The sequence below is a fragment of the Culex pipiens genome, chromosome 2 (genome assembly GCF_016801865.2).
Source record: "Culex pipiens pallens isolate TS chromosome 2, TS_CPP_V2, whole genome shotgun sequence".
NCBI lineage: Eukaryota > Metazoa > Arthropoda > Insecta > Diptera > Culicidae > Culex > Culex pipiens.
Genome location: NC_068938.1, coordinates 19,161,900 through 19,184,805, shown reverse-complemented (window position 1 = coordinate 19,184,805; position 22,906 = coordinate 19,161,900). Strand labels below are relative to the sequence as shown.

The 22,906-nt window shown below is 35.8% G+C and overlaps 1 protein-coding gene across 6 annotated transcripts in view; it reads right to left on the bottom strand.

Moving 5' to 3' along the window:
• LOC120432427 (AP-1 complex subunit gamma-1) overlaps positions 1-22,906 on the bottom strand; it is a 67,381-nt gene that overhangs the window by 40,236 nt on the left and 4,239 nt on the right. For 2 of the 6 annotated variants that reach the window (XM_039597634.2, XM_039597636.2), the window contains exons 1-2: positions 20,601-20,767; positions 928-989 (exon numbers count right to left, since the gene is read on the bottom strand). In XM_039597634.2, the coding sequence (XP_039453568.1) occupies positions 928-989; positions 20,601-20,620 (82 nt within the window). In that variant the 5' untranslated portion in view covers positions 20,621-20,767. Of the gene's footprint in view, positions 1-927; positions 990-20,600; positions 20,905-22,906 lie in introns of those variants that run through there. The other 4 variants (XM_039597632.2, XM_039597635.2, XM_039597637.2 and 1 more) reach the window with 4 other exon arrangements.

The window sequence follows — 22,906 nt, the reverse complement described above, 5'->3', positions numbered from 1 at the left end:
TTTTATTTCTTTTATTCTTGAATTTAATTCTTTAATTTTTAATTCCATTTCACCATCACTATTTTGCTTACATTTTAGATTACACAAAATTAGATTACTTTGGATCATTTTTAAATCATAGTTCATTAATTTAAAGGAAAATAAAATTTTGGAAAATTTTCTAACCTTGCAATTTCTTTAGAATTTTAGAATAAAAATTTAAAAAAATAAAAAATCAACTATTCCAAAATATCAGAATTTAAGAATTTTTTAAATTTGATATCTTTGAGCTTTAGAATTTGAGATTTTTTTTAATTTTCTGTTGTCGAATTTTATAACTTTTGATTTTTTTAATCATTCAATTTTTTTGACAAAATGTATGATTCTCTTTATGGTCCCTATATGCTGAGCAAACGACCAATTTTAAAACAAATCTCTGAGGGGGCAACTGCCTCATATTGTCCCCCCTGTGTGCGCTAGTAATTTGTTATTTTCAGTTGAACGCAAATCCAAAGCAAATCCAAATTATTCGATTTTTAAACCTAAACATATTGCAAACAAGCAACGCGCGAAGAAGTGCCAAATGCAACTTTACGTTGCTGTTCCTTTTCTTCGTGACCCTTTTCTTAAGTATTTTTTATATGGAGTTTTGCGTTCCTTCCGGACTGACCAATATAAAAAAATAAATATTATCAATGTTGCAAAGTTTGGCCTGGAAGACATTCAAATACATAATCAAGGGTGAATTTTCAAAAATAAATGAAATTTTGTAGTAATATTTTTAAGATCATCAAAATTCCCTGACCCAGCTTAAAATTCCCTGACTTTCCCTGACTTTTCCAGGTCAAATAAAATTCCCTGACAATTCCAGGTTTTCCCTGACTTTTCCAGAAATCGACACCATGAAAAATCAACTTCACACAAACCTCTCCCTCCCTCCAAACTCACCTCGCTCGATGGTCTCGTTGATCGCCTGTCTTATGGTGGCCATATTAAATGCTGGATTGAATCTGTGAAGCAAGCAAGAAAGAAACGAACAAATTAATCCTCAAGTGTCACCGCCAGAACCTGCCAGCCAGCGCGTTAAGTGTCAAGCACTCGTCACCATCGTCGGTCGTCGAAAGAAAGTAGAGAGTCGTGTAGAGAAGTGGCACTTCCTCTGTTTCCCACTGCCAGTGGTTGAACTCTCTCTGTTCGATTGGATAAACTCAAGTGGTGAACCCAGCCAAGCCGAACGATTAGTCCTATGGGGTAGAAAACATGCACGCTGGTGGTGACGACGAGAAAACGATCGTCATTAACGCGATGTCGCAATTATTAACCACTTGCGCGCGAGTTGGCAGAATACGGTAGCAGCTGCAGCTGAGATTTGCTGGGAAAGTTCTGATGGATTGGGAATTTCTCAGGGGAGGAGTCAGGGTTGCCACTTTGAGGTTATGTCATGGATTTACTACACCCCATAAAAAGCTTCCTAATTACAAAAAATTAAGGTCAAAGAACCCTACAGATTCCAAGATTATAAAATTGGAAAAGGCCATGAAGCCAATAATCCAATAATCCAAGAGTCCAAAAGTCCAAGGGATCAATTGTCCAAGAAGTCCAAGGGTTCAATAGTCCAAAAGTGCAATAGTCCAATAGTCCATGAGTTCAATAATCTTTGACTACAAGAGTCCTAGAGCTTTAAAGTCCAAAAGTCCAAAATTTCAAGATTCCAAGAATCTATGAATCCAACAGTCTAGTCCAAGAGCCTAAATCTATAGTCCAAGTATCTAAGAGCTATGAATCCAAAAGTTTAAGTCTGGGAGTTCAAAAGTTCAATTTTTAAGATTCCAGAAATCCAAAATTCAAGAATGCGATAGTTCGAGCATCCAAGAACCTAACAGTTTAAAAGTTAAAGAGTCCAAGAATCCAAGCGGCCAACCCTACTGCGTTGTGTTTACCACAGAGAGAAATCTGAGAATGGATCACATTTCACAGAATCTACAGGGGAGGAAGGATGCATGGACATACCGGACATACCGTCCAAAATGCTCCAACTTATGATTTAAATTTAAAAGTTCAAGATTCAAAAAATTGATGTGCATGACAAAACCACACAATAACAACTCTGCCATGGACAGAATCCCTCCATACAAAAGCACACAACTCCGAGCATCACGTACAACTATACAGGAATCCCCCCATTTTGTGTGGTTTACAAACTTGGCCACATCCCAGTGCGTAGGCGCTCACAACGCAACTCGAGGAAAGTACTGCTGAAAAGGGTCCCAAGAGTGATTACCACGGGGTCACCTTTTCATGCAGAAATCTCTTTTCATACACCGGCGACCGACGACGTCTGTCTGGAATCGTATGCAAATTAGCAACCAATTCACGCCCAAGAGAGTCCCGCGGTGAGTTACAGACCGGTCTGCTATAGCTTCGCTAAGGGGTTTCAGTACTTGGGTACAGCAATGTAACTTACTAGGTAGATTGACTCATTTGTGAATGGCGATATCGTAACGAGTCTTTAGGCACGTCTCTGGGTAAGTGTTTGAATGTTTTTGTGACTGTCTGTGTGTAGTTGTAATGAGGGTGAGGAAATAGAGCACATCGGATGATTAATAGCTACGACTAGTCACGTTGAGTGCTGGATAGGGAAGAAATAGTTTTGTTAGCATTAACAGAATGCAAGAGTACAAATAGTGTCCATGACTTCTATAGCTCGAAAGTCCAAGAATTCAAAATCCAAGATCCAGAGTCCAAGAGCTCAAGATTCCAAGAGTCCATGATTACAAAAGTCCAAGAGCTTGAAAGTCAAAGAATTTAAGGAGTCCAAGAACCCAAAAGTCCATGAATCCAAAAGATCATGAATCCAAAAGTCCATGAATCCAAAAGTCCATGAATCCAAGAGTCCAAGAATCTAAGAGTCTAAGAAATCAAGAATTCAAGAGTCCAAGAATCCAAGAGTCCAAGAATCCAAGAGTCCAAGAATCCAAGAGTCCAAGAATCCAAGAGTCCAAGAATCCAAGGGTCCAAGAATCCAAGAGTCCAAGAATCCAAAAGTATAAAAATCTAAGAATCCAAGAATCCAAGAGTCCAAAAGTACAAGAATCCAAGAGTATAAAGTATAAGAATCTAAAAGTATAAGAATCCAAGAGTCCAAGAATCCAAAAGCATAAAAATCTAAGAAATAAAGAGTCCAAAAGTATAATAATCCAAGAATTCAAGAATCTAAGAGTCCAAGAATCCAAGAGTCCAAGAATCCAAGAGTCCAAGAATCCAAGAGTCCAAGAATCCAAGAGTCCAAGAATCCAAGAGTCCAAGAATCCAAGAGTCCAAGAATCCAAGAGTTCAAGAATCCAAGAGTTTAAGAATCCAAGAGTCCAAGAATCCAAGAGTCCAAGAATCCAAGGGTCCAAGAATCCAAGAGTCCAAGAATCCAAAAGTATAAAAATCTAAGAATCCAAGAATCCAAGAGTCCAAAAGTATAAGAATCCAAGAGTCCAAGAATCCAAGAGTCCAAGAATCCAAGAGTCCAAGAGTCCAAGAGTCCAAGAATCAAAGAGTCCAAGAATCCAAGAGTCCAAGAATCCAAAAGTATAAAAATCTAAGAATCCAAGAATCCAAGAGTCCAAAAGTACAAGAATCCAAGAGTATAAAGTATAAGAATCTAAAAGTATAAGAATCCAAGAGTCCAAGAATCCAAAAGCATAAAAATCTAAGAAATCAAGAGTCCAAAAGTATAATAATAAAAGAATTCAAGAATCTAAGAGTCCAAGAATCCAAGAGTCCAAGAATCCAATAGTTCAAGAATCCAAGAGTTTAAGAATCCAAGAGTCCAAGAATCCAAGAGTCCATGAATCCAAAAGTATAGAAATCTAAAAATCCAAGAGTCCAAAAGTATATCAATCCAAGAGTCCTAGAATCCAAGAGTCCTAAAATCCAAGAGCCCAAGAATCCAAAAGTATAAAAATCTAAGAATCCAAGAGTCCAAAAGTATAAGAATCCAAGAGTTGGAATCTAAAAGTATGAATATCCAAAAATCCAAGAGTCCAAAAGTATAAGAATCCAAGTATCCAAGAATCCAGGTATCCAAGAGTTGGAATCCAAAAGTATAAAAATCAAAAAATCTAAGAGTCCAAAATTCCAAGTGTCCAAGAGTCCAAGAGTCCAAGAATCCAAGAGTCTAAGAGTCCAAGAATCAAATAGTCCAAGAATCTCAGAGCCCAAGAATCCAAGAGCCCAAGAATCCAAGAGTCCAAGAATCCAAAAGTCTAAGAATCCTGGAATCCAAGAGGTCAAAAGTGGACTTTTAGATTCAAGAATCCAAGAGTCCAAAAATCCAAAAGTCCAAGAATCCAAAAGTTTAAGAATCCAAGAGTCCAAAAGGTTAAAAGTAGATTCATGAATCCAATAGTCCAAGAATCTCAGAGTCTAAGAATCCAAGAGTCCAAGAATCCAAAAGTCTAAGAATCCAAGAGTCCATGAATCCAATAGTCCAAGAATCTCAGAGTCCAAGAATCTCAGAGTCTAAGAATCCAAAAGTCTAAGAATCCAAGAATCCAAGAGTCCAAGAATCCAAGAGTCCAATAATCTCAGAGTTTAAGAATCAAAAAGTCCAAGAATCCAAGAGCCCAAGAGTCTAAGAATCTAAGAGTCCAAGAATCTCAGAGTCCAAGAATCCAAGAGTCCAAGAATAAGTATATAAGAATTCAAGAATTCAAGAATCTAAGAGTAAAAGCATCCAAGAGTCTAAGAATCTAAGAGTCTAAGAATTCTAGAGTCCAAGAATCCAGGAATCAATGTAATCAGTTCCAAGATACCATAAGGTCCGGGAGTCTAGTTGTCCAACATTCCGTCATTTGAATCTTAAAAAATCCAAGATTCAAGAATAAAAGAAATTGAAGGATCAATAATCCAAGATTCATGTATTTGAAAGTACATGGAATATATTATTCAAGTTAAAGAGTAAGAAAATAATGAATTCTGAAAAAAACTAGCTAATCAATTTGATTCCAATCTGTCCGACTAACATCACACAGATCATCATCTCGCACAAATCTGTACAACCACACTAGCTAAACTTGCCGCTCGGCACAACCGATTAGCATCGATTATCTAATTGCGCACACAACCTCCACGTCGCGCCGTCTGACGGAGAGTACTCGTGTCACTCTTTGCCTGCGGTATCCAACGGAATAACCTGACTTGGGAACACGCGCGTCAACCGGACTGGCAACAATGACGGCAATTGTTACGTCAGCACTGCAAAAAAAAAGTAAATCTCAACCGCCAAAAATGGACCAGCATGATTCATAGCCTAGTCTTTGTTGCATCGCGCCGCCTTCATGACTCTATGAGTTCAACGGTGAAACAACAACAACAGTGTTGCCAGCCTTCGTGACCGTGTCAGTTCCCGCGGGGAAAATTTTAAAATCAGAACCTGCAAGTGACATTGACACCTACTCGACTCCCTTTCCTTCCCTGGTGACCTCGAGTTCTGCTGAATGTTCGACTGACCGACCCCGTTTATAGGTGTGGCTTGAAGAAGAGGTTACGTGCACCGGGACGACTTTATCAGCAATCAACCCGAGCAGAGCTTTTAGAACTGTAGGGTGGAGTTGCTTTGAAAGGTTCATTGTTGGAGTAATTGGTCTTTTTTACGATTGGTGTCAAAGTCTTCAGAATAGATTACATTAAAGGATCCATTAGTTCCTCCCTATATTCACGAATAGAATTGGAAATTATTTAAGTATACCGTTGTCCGTTATCTATCAGACCGAATCCCACTAACAACAAAGCAACATGTCTTGGATTGCCCTAATTCTTCAACTGTGGATTCTTGTATCATCGTTTCTCGCAGTCGAGTTTGACTTGGAAAACCAACCCCTAAAATCCCTCAACGACTGCCCTGTGAATACCAGAATCTTCGGTGACATTGTGACCTGGATTCCGAACAACCACGGCCTAAACCCGTTCAACCTGGAGGATCCATTCGCTGTCGGGTGTTACCGTTTCGCCATGGAATGCAATCCAACGAGCGTCCAGATCATAACCTGCAACACTTGCAGAACGTTTCGTACCGTGAACAGATATATGCTACCTTGGAGGCTGGACAACCTGTGGTACCGGAACGATACTCGAGTCTTCCAGATCGTAGGACTTCAACACTGTGAGTGGGACTACCGGGGATCGTTAACGGTTAAGAGGCACGATCAACTAATAGTGGATAGCACGTGCATGCTGTTGAACATGATGACGATCAACAAAACAACGCCAGCCATGCTGCAACCGTCGGCGGTGCACTGTAACACAGCTCTGGCAGCACTGCTCTGGATTGTGAGCTTCAGCGCGTGCAGTATTCTACTAGGGTGCTGGATTTCACCGTAAAACCTAGTCCTTGTATCGCACAAATAAAGCTCAAAGCAACTCCACCCAACGTTTTTCCCGCGGTGATGTTGTGACCTACAGCACGTGAAATCAAGGTGTGGACACGGAGAGGACTGTGGCCTCCCTCCACCCAGCGTGTATGTTTGTTTGTGTATCTTCTGTTTTTCCAGCCAGCCAACCGGCCAGGTCTCGTGTTTGCTGTTCAAACAAGTATAGTTTCGCCCTTTGCTGCACGGTAGTTCAGTGGCAACATCAAGCATGAATTTGCTGTGGGTTGTACCCACTGACTGATGTTGCTGCTACAACTAGCAGGGTGCAGGGTTAGGGTTCATGATGCTCTTTGTGTGTCCGCAGATGATGGTCTAGTCTGGGTTGATGAAGGTGTTCTTGGTAGATTTTTATAAGCTTTTGAGGGTTGTTTTACGGGTGACCGGCAGGGAAATTATGAGGAAGTATAATTTGTATCAAAAATACATAATAAAGATTGGTATTAATGTTGAAGGTGTTAAATTTGATGCTGTTAATGTACCTTTTAATGATGTAATATTACCTCAATCAATGTTTAAAAGTAGAATTATCATAAAAATCACGAAAAATGTGCATTATTTCAAAATTTCTGGATGAAATTAAATGTGGGATAAGGTTTATCTTTTCTGAACTCTTGTGTCAAAAAAATTACCCATTCTAGGATGTAATTTTATCTCATAAAATGTGTAAAATGACACATTACCGATATAAAATACAGTTGAAAAAGTTTATTTTTTGAAGATTCAAAATTTGATGGGTAAGAATTGATACTATTTGGTATAAATTTATTCGAAGTAAATAAGTAAAAAAGACAAAAACTGATGCAAATTTCACCAGTTCCTTAGATAAATTCCCTTTTTTTCACACATAAAAAAAATCAAACAGTAAAAAATATGTAAATTTTGAAGGTGTTAAATTTTAAGGTTTTAAAAATATAATTCTCTTTATGATGTAATATTACCTCAACTATGGTTATAAAATTGTGATTTAATTGAAAAAGTAATAAATTTACATTTTTTTAGAGGTAAAATTGCATGTTATTTTCTGACATAAGAGATACCTACATTTACACAGAAAAAAATGAATCCTGGAAGGATGAAAATTTTGATGGCTTTTATTGAGTTATTTTATAAATTCTTTTTTGTGTAAAAAGTTAATTCAACAGAAAATGATGAAAATTTCACCAGTTTCCGATGTAAAATTACACATTTTTTTATTAGAAATCTTAAACGCATATTAAAAAAAATCAAGGTAATTTTACATCTGCGAATACTTTGGTTAATAATACTAAAAAATACTATTAGTACACCCAACTGGCAGTCGCATGATTGTGATGCATGGCGGCATGAAAGTATATCAGAATCTGCATGATAACTGTCCTCATTAGGGTGCCCAGAATATGGGACTTTTTTTCAAAACCTCCCTCCACAAGCTGAATGTTGTTCCTTGACCTATTTTAGGACTCTGGGCCAACTATGAGCAAAATCGGTCATCATTTACCCATTGATACTCGGAGGTGAAGTTTGTATGGGAAAAATCGAAAAAATGTATGGAAATTCCAAGTTTCTTACGGTTTGGTCTGCACGGTGCGTTTCTTCCATCCAAATATTCCCAAAAGTGAGATTCTTTTTGAAAATTTAATGCTCTACAACTTTGTAGAACATACCAAAACTGTAAAACCCGATCCTGAAAAGTTATTAGCGATTTAAAAAAGTCATTTTTGTATGAAAAACATTTTTCTCACCAACTTTAAACTCGGGTATCAATGGGTTAATCTCATCCAATGTCGTTCAAAATTTACACAGATGCTTAAAATAACCCAAAAAACCGTTTTCCGCTTGTGGAGCAGGGGGTCATTTTTTCTCTGCACCCTAGTCCTCATGCATTTTTTGCGATATAGGGGTATGACATTTTTGCCCGTTACCGACAATTATCGACATTACCGACGGCTTTTTGGTTGTATTTCACAAAAAAAGCACTTAGCAGAACGAGGATTGAACCACCAACTTCTTGGTTATTGATCCGACACGCTACCACCGCGCCATGGACGCTTGATGAAATGTGAGTGAAAGAGCACCAACATATGCTTCTCTTTGGAGTGTTGCTCGGGGACAGGCCAGCATTATATGTGTTGGTAAGAACTGCAGATCGCTGAAATTTTTACACGCGGGCAAAAATGATCTACGGGCTTGCTGCAAAAAATGTTATAAAATATGACATTTTCTGCAGCAAATCCAATGTTGCAGATTTTGAGATATATTTTTCCTTTGGGTGTAGGCAGTATTCAACCATCAATTTTTCATTTTCAAACTTCAAACATTCAACTATTTTTTACTGTGTAATGCGAAGTATATAAACAAGTGAAAATTCCAAAGGTTGAAAATGTGATGTTTGAATATTACCTTTTTTGTGTGGTTTTACCTAGAATAATGTGTATAAAAATTAAAATTAAACATAAACCAATTGAAGATATAAAATAACATTTTTTTTACAAAATGCGGTAAAAAAAAATGTGTTAAATTGCAACAGAAAATGATGAAAATTTCTCCAGTTTCCGATGTAAAATAACACATTTTTTTTATTAGAAATCTTAAATGAATAGTAAAAAAAATCATGATTATTTTACATCTGCGAATACTTTGGTTAAAAATACTAAAAAATACTATTACTAGGCAATATTCAACCATCAATTTTTCATTTTCAATCTTCAAACATTCAACTATGTTTTACTGTGTAATGCGAAGTATAAACAAGTGAAAATTCCAAAGGTTAAGACTGTGATGTTGTAGTATTACCTATTTTTGTGTAGTTTTACCTAGAATAATGTGTGAAAAAGTTAAAATTAAACATAAACCAATTGCAGATATAAAATATTTTTTTTTTACAAAATACGGTAAGAAATGTGTAATATTACATCAGGATCTGGTAATTTTTTTTTCTGTTGAATTTCATTTTTTACACAATAACGCGAAAATCATGTAATATTCAACCATCAAATTTTAAACCTTACAAAATTTATCTTTTTTTCACTGTGGATATAATCTAACTTTTTTCATTTATGATTATAAAACCTTTAAATTTTCCCATCAAAAATACTGATCAACAGAATTAGATTATCACACAGTATCATTACAGGATCGATTCGTAGCACTTTACGATGTTTCACAAAGATTTTCCCCAGATCGAAATTCGAGTTTATGCTGTATTCCCTAACCAAATTGTCCAAAATCTTACACAATCTTTAGTTCCGACCTATATACACAGAAAAAAAATCATGGTAATATTATATCTGGGAAGGGGTACATCTTTTATGTCAGAAAAAATGTGTAATTTTACCTCTGGAAATGTGTAATTTTACCACTAGAAAGGTGTAATGATAATATGTTGATCGATCCTCGGTCCTAACCTGGTCTTAGCACCTAAGAGGACCTAATAAAAATAAGTTTAGAAAAAAAGGTGTAATGTCACTTTTTCAGTCTTAATTGAGGTTAAATTACATCTTAAAAGAGGTAATATTCAACCTTCCAAAATTACAGCTTCCAAATTTACACATTTTTTTACTGTGTAACTTTTCCTAAAAAATATCCTTCTCAAATCAAAAACTCCCCATAAATCACAAAATTCCCAACACTTCAACCATCCATGTGCTTTTCCTTTCCTCGACATCGGCAGCTCATCATTCATCGACAACGATGCGACAGGCACACGCGAACCTCGAATGAACCTATACCTACACAGTAAAAAACATGTGTAAATTTGGAAGGTTGAATATTATCTCTTTTATAATGTAATGTTATCTCAATTATGAGTGAAAAAGTGACATTACACCAGAAAAGTTGTAAAATTACACTTTTTCAGAGGTAAAATTACACATTTTCTGACAATTTTACTGTGCAGTAGGACGCTCCCTGTTCTGCCACGATGTCTGGGCCTCGAGTAAAACGTGTTCTGTCTGCCCCTGTGCCTAGTCTGTTCGTATAGCCTCCGCTGAATCACACGACGTATAAAAGCAAATCAAAAGCCACCCGATTAGGATCTTTATCCCGTGGGTAGCGGAGAACGTCCCCGGGTAAACAATAACCAGTTGCTGACTATACAGGCACAGTTTAGGGAATAGTAACGATTTGTCAAATATTGTTTGGGATTCATTCAAAATAAGAAAATGTAGTAACAGTAGGCGAAATGTTCAAAAACCATAAGGTTTATAGTAATCATATGGTTGTTGTCTGTCTGGCGCGCAAAAAATCTAAATCTCCCCAGTTCTGAGTGCATCTAGCCATGTACAGCAGTACAAGGTGTATACGTGGCCTGGATTTGTCCAGATTCCTCGACCTCTCTCTCCCTAATGGTGACTTGTGTGTGAGTACGAGACCGTTGCTCCCATTTTCTGAAAGGTCCCCCCGAATCCGAAAGTGCGGAAACGGTTAGTCTATGACCGGTCCGCCTAATGGAACCATTTAGACAGAGAAAGAGCTCTCTTTAATGCATACTTAATGGTGATCCTAGATTTTGGATCCGGAGAGGCATTCCAACTGATGGGAAACGAGCTTTTAGTGGCATGTTGTAGTACGTAAGCCATGGCTTACCCCTCTTCTCTTTGCGATACAGACACTGTACAAACGAACACGAACCCCCGTCCCACAGAGTTCAAATGCATTCATATCGACGGACATGCCCGGCCAATATCGGAACCCGGCCCCAGACAGGACTCTCTTCTGTGGCATAGCGCGTTTGAATAATTAATCAAGTTTGAACTCTTGTCAGACGATTGGACGAGGATTTATTCGCGCCCTTTTGGCATTGCCGGGAATCTCTTGACCACGGTCGTCCGGAAGAAGGACTCTGGTGTGAACTTGTGGGGTGCGCTTCGTGTGCCCACTCTTCTTGGAGTTGATTTATTATGTAAGCTGCCTGCCGGTCCTGCCACTCTGGTGGGAAGGAATTTCAAATTTATGTCTGCATAATTTAATATCCCCACTTGGCAGTTTTCGGATGGTTTCGTCCTGGCACGGCGGCCTTTCCAGGAGGTCCAAGAACAAATTAAAAGCTCTCCCTCGCCACTCCCCACCTTCTTCCGGCCCAGGGAGTGATGATAATGAAAAGATTGTAACGTTGGGATAATTTATCACCTTTCTATGGCCGGGCGGGCCCTGTCAGTGATTCAGAAGTTGGTTCGTTGGTATGTCTATATTTACACCGGCAAGGTAAATCTACAACCGAGAGAGAGAGGTGTTGTATACAGGAGCGAGCACACAGCAAGGAGTAGATAAGATAACCCGGGAGACCTTATCCTCGACTTTGAGATTGAGGCAGATTTGAAGCGCACGCGACAAGCAAGGGTGGTAAACATATGGGCGGCGGTTGTCCTAATCTTGGAACAATATTTTGATTGTAAATATTTGGAATGTTTGTGAAGCGTGGGTAATTAGGCCTCATTGAAGGTGGGAAATGCAACTTTGTAGAAAATTATGAAAGGTTTTAACGTTTTTTTCTGTTGAACACATGTTTGGATTATTTATTTCAAAACATATTAACCTCTAACTGCCCAGAAAAAAAATCTAGTTTTCAACGTTTTCCTTTACCAGTAAATTGTGACTATACCAAAGATGAAATTTGAACTGGTTTGTATAAAAATCCTAATTTTTTTTTTTTTTTTTTTTTTTGGGAGCGTGATCCAGCCGCACATTGTTGATGTCGAAACCTCTAAACTGGGCCCTCGTCCTGTCAAGTCCGTCAGTAGTCTTGTCGTACATTACAACTAGAACCAGATCTGCCAATGAATTAGTACACTTCGACCAAATAAACACTGACGCTGTATGGATCTGAATCTAGAATAAATGCACAGTTGTATGTTATTCATAAGTCCAACTTATTCAATTATTCATTTAAGTCCAAATATTCATTTGCTAACTACTTTGGATTGAAAATCTAACCTTTTTTTTTTTTTTTTTTTTTTTTTTTTTTTGGGAGGGTGGTCCAGCCGCACATCGTTGATGTTGAAACCTCTAAACTGGGCCCTCGTCCTGTCACGTCCGTCAGTAGTCTTGTCGTACATTACAACTAGAATCAGATCTGCCAATGAATTAGTACACTTCGACCAAATAAACACTGACGCTGTATGGATCTGACTCCAGAATAAATGTACAGTTGTGTGTTATTCATAAGTCCAACTTATTCAATTATTCATTTAAGTCTAAATATTCATTTGCTAACTACTTTGGATTGAAAATATAAATTTTAATCTAAAATCCTCTAAACTTAATGTTCAAAACTAAACGTTCCTTTAACTGTTGTAATACTACTTCTATCAAAAAACAATAAAAATTGTGAACTGATATACAAATAGGATAGAAATCGCGATTTGAAAAAGAAATGACCATTTACGTCAAAAGATCCGTAGTTCCTCGATTCGCAACAATGGTCGATACAACCATAATCCGAAAACCGTTAGTTCAACAGATCAACGAATTTTGTCCGATATCATTACATTATTGATTGATCGAGACTCTATGAACAATTTGACATAAACGAATGCCTAGTATTCTACATCAATCAAAGGTTATTGACAGCATTACTCTCATTTAACAATTGCAACTAAATTTATCATCAAATAGATTTGGAAAGCATACAGATTTATTTTAAATGCTAATGCTAAGCAACAAATCAATTCTCGAGTTTTTTTTGAAAAGGTCCTATAAACAAAATTTTTAATTTTTGCATTTTGGGTGTTTTTAGAACCGCTTTGAGTCAGGGGTATTCAAAAACACCCAAAAAGCAAAAAGTGAAAATTTTGTTTATAGGACCTTTTCAAAAAAAAACTCGAGAATTGTACTATCCTGAAGTCCCACCTAAATCCCACATTGTGATAGTGAAAAAGTCACAGAAGCAGCGGTGTCTTGTGCAATTGTGATATTTTCACTATCGGAGAACTACCTAGTTCACGAAGACAGCTTATCGGTCAACGCTTAAGCCCTGGGGCTGCGACAAAGCGAGTTCTCGTAGCATGAAGTGGTGTCCATAGTGCTTATAAAAAAGAATGTATACCCAAATTTTAACTAATGCACTAGGATCAAATCATGCCCCTTGACTTTACAAGGCCCAGGGGGATTGAAAATCTAACCTTTAATCTAAAATCCTCTCAACTTAATGTTCAAAACTAAACGTTCCTTTAACTGTTGCAGTACTACTTCTATCAAAAACAATAAAAATTTATGAACTGATATACAAATAGGATAGAAATCGCGATTTTAAAAAGAAATGATCATTTACGTCAAAAGATCCGTAGTTCCTCGATTCGCAACAATGGTCAATACAACCATAATCTGAAAACCGTTAGTTCAACAGATCAACGAATTTTGTCCGATATCATTACATTATTGATTGATCGAGACTCTATGGACAATTTGACATAAAAGAATGCCTTGTATTCTACATCAATCAAAGTTTATTGACAGCATTACTCTAACTTAACAATTACAACTAAATTTATCATCAAATAGATGTGGAAAGCATACAGATTTATATTAAATGCTAATGCTAAGCAACAAATCAATTGTACTATCCTAAAGTCCCACCTAAATCCCACATTGTGATAGTGAAAAAGTCACAGGAGCAACGGTGTCTTGTGCAATTGTGATATTTTCACTATCGGAGAACTACCTAGTTCACGAAGACAGCTTATCGGTCAACGCTTAAGCCCTGGGGCTGCGACAAAGCGAGTTCTCGTAGCATGAAGTGGTGTCCATAGTGCTTATAAAAAAGAATGTTTCCCAAATTTTAACTAATGCACTAGGATCAAATCATGCCCCTTGACTTTACAAGGCCCAGGGTGGTTTGTATAAAAATCCTAATTAAAACTATACAAGAAGAATAAGGTCAGTCCATTTTATAGTTGTTCAGAAGTCTTTAGATAGTTTAAGAATTATGCATAAATCTATTGGAGTAGTTCTCTAGATTTTCCCAATCATACACAGAAAAAAATTATGGTAATATTCATCAGGAAATGATGACAGATTTCGCGTCCAAAAAAAATGTGTAATATTACATCAGAAAATGATGAATTTTCACCAGTTTCTGATGAATATTCATCAGGTTCACATTTTTAAACATTTTTTAGGTAATGTTACTCAAAAAAGAGGTAATATTCAACCAAAATGGGTGAATAACAATCTGTAATTTATAAAAAAAAAAAATATAGAAAATACTGTCGTTTTTAAATAAAATGCATTGTTTTGGACTTATAGGTTATAATTTTCGATTTTTATTTTACATTTTTGATTATTTAAAAATAAATTCATGAATGAAAGACGACCCTGAAACTAATATTTTTGAAAAAGCTGAGAAAAACTGTGTTTGTTTTTTCCTTCAATTTTCTCTCTGCAACTTTACTAGACTTAACTAGATTTTTGACGTAAAATCTATCTCCATTCCCTGATGAATATAACCATCTGTTTTTTTTGCTGTGTATAAAATCTAGAGTTATTTTTGAATAGGTCCTATAAACATATGAAAGACAATAGTTTATAGGTCCTTTTAAAAAATGGAAATGCTCATTTAATTTAACGATATCTCAAACACTTTTTTCCGGTTTCCAATGTTAAAAAAAAAACTTTTGGAAACTCTTCTGATTGTTTTTTTTTTTTTTTGATAAAAAAAATATAATTAAATTTTTTTCCTTCATTTTACATTTTCGACCAGATTTTAAAAGTGGAAAACCTTTTTTAACGTTGATTATAAAAGTTTTATGTTATTTTCTTTCAAAAGACTCACAAAAGTTTCATTCTATTAAGGAACCATCCACAAACCACGTGGAGACTTTTTTGGAAATCTCAACCCCCCCTCGTGGACAATTTTCCATACAAAAAAAAACTTTTTTGTATGGAGCGTGGACAATTGACAACAAAGGTACAAGGAAACAAATTTGCAAATTCTGAAATAATTTTTTTATCGCAAAAATTCAATTCTGTCGATATGTTTAGTTTTTTTTTTTTGAATTTTAAAAAAGGGGTTTTTTTTAAGTATCGGAAATTTAACCAAGCAAAATCCAAATATTACTTTTGGTTGTAGTATTATTTTTTTTTTAAATGTGCAACAAACAGTGCGTTTTCGTGTTAAAGCCATTTTTAAGTTTTCAGAATTTTTTTTTTAAATTGTATACTCAAAAGTTGTCCATATTTGTCCATTTCTGAAAAAATGAAAAGCTGAGCAAATTCTCTACAACTTTCATTTCTGTACAATGTTGATCCAAACTTTGGTTGCTGAGATATAGCGCTGCAAGGATTTTAAAAACGAAAAGCGAGTTTTTGCAATTCTGTCGTGAAACTACTCACTTTTCCTGTCATTCTCGAAAGGCGAAATAGCCTACTTTACTCTAATAAAAATAACAAAATCGAATAGAAACACTTTTCTGAACAAATGCTGGCAAGTTGAACTTTTCAGTACTTGTTTTGAAAAGTAAAACTTTTCAACATTGTTTTGATTTGGGTGTTTTTCCAAATTTCAAAAAATGTTGTATGGAACTCATTACAAAACTTGTTTTTTTTCAGCAGTCGTCGTATTTATCCAACTCGGTAAACCTCGGTGTATAAATGTACGACTCGTGCTGAAAAGATCTTAGTTTTAAAACTTGTTACATAAACTAATATTTTCCATAAGCAAACCCATAAGGTCATCAATTTTCAAACGATGATATCTTAGAAAATATTCATCCGATTTTAAATGTTAAAATGTTGAACCCGTGTGAAATTTTGTCAACGTTAAGAAAAAAATATTTGAGATTTTTTTAACGACTTACGACTTACATTTTAAAAGGAGAAAAATGTCAAATGAAGTACACCAGTAATTTTAGATAATTTGACTGTAAATTAAATATTTTCAAGCTAAATAAATAAAATTACTAAAAGAAAATGGCAAACTCTCTGCAATACATCAAAGTTACAAAAACAATATTTTGGTAAAAAATTTTAACCCTCAATTGCCCAAATTTGTTCAGCTTATTTTGAGCAACATTTGTTCTACAAAAAACATTAATTCTGTTGTTTTATATTTTTATGATTTGATGTTAGTATTTGGCTTACTCTACCACCTCCTATCAGTAACTTTTGCCTATCTAGTATCCTCGTGTTTTTACAGTCACTTTTTCAATTATTTGCTTGTTTTTAGTTGCATTTTCTACTTTAGCACGATACCAATTTCATTTATTTATTTTTTTGTTGAAAATGCTTAGAGGCATAAAACCAAATTTTTAGTTTTTGCTTTTTCCCGAGCAGACGGAAATAACTTAGGAATAACATTTTTGGATATTGAAAAATACTACGCCAATAACATTTTATTCTATTTATAACAAGATTTGTTATTCGTCTTAATGATTTTTTTGTTATTGGATTGTTATTGTAATAACAGATTAATAACATTTTTAGTTATTCTTCGAACAAATCTTTGTTATTATTTTTTGTTACATTAACAACTAATTCGATCATCCCAATATCAGTTGGAGGTATTCTTTCATAACAAAAAATGTTATTCCCAAGTTGTTTTGGCTTCCAACCAATATCAGACCAATAACAAATTTTGTTATGATAACAAACACTGTTATTAAACTCTTATGTAAAAATGGATTTTCCAGGAATATTCCATAACATTTCCTGTTATTTTAACAGTATTTGTTATTGAAATGGCATGAATTTTGTTATTACCGTCTGCCCGGGTTGGGTGTTTTTTTTAATATCCCTAACTCAAGGCGGTTTCAAAAACACCCAAAAATCAAAAATCAAAAAAAAATATTTTTAAAAATATTGGCAAAGTCACATAAAACAAATCACATTTCCAACCTTAGAACTTAATTAAATTTTAAGAGTTCTTCTTTTCAATGCTTTTTAAGATCAAAAATTGGTTGAAAAGGAATGAATGTTCGCAAAAATGTAACTCAATCAAAAACAAAATTCGATTTCAAGTGTAACGATGCTTGAAATGTTCAAATCCCATGAATTCTCCATAAAGACCAAACCGGAGAACCGTTCATTTTCGCAGACCTCCGAAAATATCACCATCATTGGGCAGGGGGAAAATTTACGACTGCAATTTTCAGCTTTTCGCATTGCCACTGATTTTCGTCAGTTTTCTCGATTAATTCTTCCTGCTTTGCCCTCGCTGAAATGTATTTTAGGTTCGCAAAATGGTTTTCAAAATCAATTTATGCCTTTGAACACACATCCAGAAACAAAAGCCAAATAATAATTCACATAAACTGGCTTGGATTCCTCGACCCCCTCCTTCGATATTGGGGACACACTCCCAAAGGAGCAGTAAATCGCGTAACTTTGTGTAAAAATTCCATCGCAGAAAGGACTGCTGGAAAAGCCTCCACTGCGACAGCAGTGGCAGCTCCTTGCTAAATATGGTTCACGCTTAAATTAAAGCTTCCGGCGAATTTGAGCTCCGGTCCTGGGGATATCCTTTTGTTTTTTTGTTGTTGCTGTTGTTGACCTGGCTTTGTATTTGAGAATCGTTCGTTGGAACATGTGTGCGTTAGGGTGATATTTTCAAATTTGTTTATTTTTTTCTGAAAGTTTTAGGTTGAATTTGACTTTATTTGAAATTTTACCAATTTTGTTTAAAAAATGTTTCAATTGAAAAATTGGAAAATTGGTCACCCTAAACCGTACGTGCTGCACCGTTGAACTGGAAAGAATCGAAAAACAAAAGACTGCCAGCAAAAACGAAAAGGCACAACAACAAAAAATGGCACAAAAAATGGGGCATTTCCTCGGAAGAACAACGGAGGCGAGGCGTAATCGATCCGACTTTGGCAGCATATGATGGCCAGTCTGTGCCGCACTCTTTCTGGACCTGTCTCAACAACAACAAAAATCCAATGTTTTGTGATGAACTCCACGCTTGTCCCTCGGTGGCCCCGCTCTCTTCGATAATCGTAAGCGTAATGTTTTTGTTGTTATGAAAATGTGGTACGTTAAAGCGGATTGGATTATGTTTCGTTGATTCGGACGAATCGATACAAGACTCTATCATCCTTTCGAAAAAAGGAGAAACTTCTTCAAGCTTGTTCGTGTGGTGATAGGAGCATCTTCTTCTGCTGTGGCCATGGTATTGGGCAAAAGTTATACTTTCAATCAAAAACTTTTCAATAGGATGTGGTACCTACAAGAAGTAATACATAAAACACGTACAGTATTGATCTTCACATACAGACATCGCATCTTAAAATTTTGCTTTTAAAATTGGCGTTGCCAAGCAAAGGTTGGTACATAATATGAAATTGATTCGTACTTTATGCATAGCGGAATTCAAGAATAATTTTTAAAAAAGATCTCTCATATTCCAAAAGTGTCCTCAAGCCTATTCCAGAGTGGTCAGGATAAGTCAGAGAACAACGGCATGAACGTAGATTGTCATATCTTTAAATTTCATGAAGTTTGATAGGTCGGATGATATGGTTTCTATCATATTCCGGAAGTGTCCCTAAGCGGCCACCGTTAACCGGTTCCAGAGTGGCCAGGATGCTTCAGCAAACAACGGCACGACCGTAGATTGTCATATCTTTCAATTTCATGAAGTTTGATTGGTCGGATGATATAAATTCTCTCATATTCCGAAAGTGTCCCCAAGGGGCCACCGGTAATCGGTTCCAAAGTGTCCAGGATGGGTTAGCAAACAACGACATGGCCGTAGATTGTCATATCTCTTAATTTCACGAAGTTTGATAGGTCGGATGATATGGTTTCTTGCATATTCCGAAAGTGTCCCCAAGAGGCCGCCGGTAACCGGTTCCAGCGTGTCCAAAATAGGTCAGTGAACATTGGCATGACCGTAGATTATCATATCTTTTAATTTTATGAAGTTTGATAGGTCGGATGATATGGTTTCTCTCATATTCCGAAAGTGTCCCCATGCGACCACCGGTAACCGGTTCCAGAGTGGCCAGAATGGGTCGAAGAACAACGGCATGACCGTAGAGTGTAATATTTTTCAATTTCACGAAGTTTGATAGGTCGGATGATATGGTTTCTCTCATATTCCGAAAGTGTCCCCAAGCGGCCACCGGTAACCGGTTCCAGAGTGGCCAGGATGGGTCTGGGAACAACGGCATGACCGTAGATTGTCACATCTCTCAATTTCACGAAGTTTGATAGGTCGGATGATATGGTTTCTTGCATTTTCCGAAAGTGTCCCCAAGCGGCCGCCGGTAACCGGTTCCAGCGTGTCCAAAATAGGTCAGTGAACATTGGCATGACCGTAGATTGGCTGTTGAATGCATCCAGAAGCAACCAAATTGGCAGAAATTTTCCGGGGAAACAGGTTGTCAAGGCTGGGGCCTCAAAAAGGTCTTTTTTCGGTTGTGGCAGATTCACAGTGGCCACATTGACCAAATCCGGATTTACAGGTCAGTTTCGTAAAGGGAACATTCTAAACATTCATCTGACACCAAAGAAAAGAATTAGGTAAAAAACTGGATTGTTTGCGTCTTTATCGCAGAGAGGATTCTGAGAATGAATCACATTTCACAGAATCTACAGTGGAAGAAGGATGCGTGGACATACCGTTTCAAACGCACCAGTTTACAGTTTTATAAGAGTTATGTAGGTAGATAAACTGTCAAACCATTAATTTTTTTTTTTCGTTAATAGCCAGTTGAGGTTTATAACTTTGTAAAGTTAATTTGATCCTGACCATTAGTTTGTTGAGGCAAGGGAGTTTGTCAGATCCAGTAAGGCAAAAATTCAGAATGAATAAATTCGGAAAAAACACTCATTTAGATCTAATGTTACCAACACTTTCCGAAACATAAAAAAGTTTAATTCTATAGTGAATTTTGGAGGTAATTTTACAAGGTTTTGTTTTTTTTATTTTTAGAATTATTTTTTTTACCTTCGTATTTCAATCCAATGAAAAAATCTAAGCTATTTCATATTGGACAGTCAAAACGCTATCTCAAGCAGCACTTCTCTCAAACTCATCACTTCAATTAAACCAAATTAAAAGGCGTTTCCCTTGATTCCCGTCCAAAAGTTTATCACCATCAGAGTGAGAGACAGCAAGCGAATCAATTGATGCCTTCGCGAAGGCCATTCCAAACATAACTTCATCTTCTCCTTCTTCTTTCCCTTCCTTCTTCCGACGACAACGCTGACGACACAGTGTTTAGCTTGACGATGGCAATTGATAGTTCAGAGAGGGAGTAGAGTACGATCAGATGACACACTTACCCATGATCGGAGGCATTCATCTTCTGCTCGTTGCTCCTTCAGCTGCTGTCTCTCTCTCGCTCTCGCTCTCCACGCTTCAGTGCTCTGCTATCAGTGTCGAAGTCGTGCTATCCAACTGAGGCTGGCACACAAACACACGAACGCACACACGTTTATCTACACTTGGCTGAGAAATGCAACACTTTGAATTTATTTGATTTTTGCTTCTTTTTTTAGCTTCAAATGCACTGTTGGAGTGCCACTACAATTGAATCTGGCGATTACGACGCACTACATATGATTTTAGCTTGAGTTGGATGATCTTCTGTTGGGAAAAAAGTAAATTGAACTTTTAGTTTCACTACAAAAATCACTTCCTATAAGCTGCTTTTGAACAAACCCACCACTAAATTATTCGAAAAAGAATGTCTGGAATTCAGCAGCTGTCCAGCAGCGTTGCGCGAATGCTTTCTGTGGTTGTGAGGAATTCGAAGGTCAATGTTTATTTGTTGTGTCTTTTTGTGAATCACACGTTGAAAAGTAAAAAAAAAAGTGCAATGTGAGCGGTTGACAACGTTTTCATTTAGTGCATTTCATGCAATAATCAATTCTTATTTAAAATTCCTAAAATGAATCCAAATTAAACAAACTGAAGATTGAAAATGAGCCTTTATATTTTCATAACTATCGAAAATATAAAGAGGAATCTAAATTTATTCAAAAAATAAACTATATTCAGTAAAGATATTAAACAGGTTTCCAAATATTATTCAAAACGAAACGCACATGAATCAATTTCGCGATTTTTATAAAATGTTAAAAGTGCCAATATTTGAAACCAGGGATGCCAGTTAACTTATCAGAAAATGTCTATCCTAGAAAATTACAAAATAAAACGATTAAATGTTAAGAACAGTTAAACGGTTTTGAAAAGCTATACAATTTTTTTTTATGTGTTATCGCCAATTTCGCAAATCGAATTTTCTTTGTATTTTTTTATTTGGATGAAACTTTATCCATGCATCCCTATGTCAAAAGAAGGCACTTTGCATAGAAGTCTCCATACAATTTACAATTTTGGGGGTTGGTCATATAAAATGAGTATGTAAATGTGTGAAATTCTGTATCTTGAGGGATTTTCTGATCGATTTGTTTTCTTCGGCAAAGTTGTAGATTATGATTAGAATATTTCGGAAAAAAATGGTACACGGAAAAAAATCCTATTTTTTATTTAAGTTTTTAGGACTCAAATTCCGAAATTACGTATTATAGAAAAAATATTTTTTCATATGTTTTGATATGATATTTTGAAGAAAAAAATGACAAATATCGAAAATTTGGACAAAAACTATTTTTAAAGCAAAATTTCAACCAAAAAGATTTTTAAAAATTTTATGATGCCTTTTTTTAGTTATAGCTATTTTTAGATAAATATATTTTTTTTTATTTTTAGTTTCTAAAGGAGCTGTTACACTACCGCAAACAAACTCGCACTTTTGGACAGTTTGTCTGCTTTGATTGTTTGCCTGGATTTGTTTGTTTGTTTGATTGCGGTAGTATAATGGCGGCTTGAGATACACGAACGAATCGATGAAAATGAAAGTACAGTACAGTACAGTGATTATCCGAAGGCCTTGGAAACAAATCACTTAGGATATTCGAACCACAAAAAAAATATTTTTCTTGAGACGAAATATTGAAAAAATGCACTAAAATTTGACTAAAATGGGGTGTTACGTTAAAAAATATTTAAAAAGAAAAAAACGAAAACAAAAATTTTGTTCGTAATTCGATTATCCGAAGTCCCATACAACAATCATCTTCGGATAATCGAGTCTGGACCGATTTAACATGTTAAAAAAAAAGCTTTTGTGACATTACCTGATCTTTTCAATTTGCGAAATCGTAGAGAACCACTCGTCAGCGGCCTTTAAAAGTTTTATACATTTCACTTAAGTACTTATAAGTTGATGCAGGGTTGCCAGTACATCAATTAATTTAACATTTGAAAAAATAATAATATAACGGGAGTTTTTCAATTTGCAAAACTATTTGTCAGGAATGTTGGGTAATTCTTAGGTAAATTAAATAAACAATGTTTATAATTTTTAATTTTGTAATTTTATTTTGATTAAATTAGGCATATGAAACTTTGTAAAATTGCTCATTTTATTAAACAAAATCTACAATTTCTCATAATTTTTTTTTTAGAATTTTCATAAAACATGTAATTTTCCTTTGGGATCATCAATAAACCACGCTGGTTATGGATGGCCCCTTTCCAATACTCCAAAAATAATTTGTGTCGATATTATTATTTTTTTTAG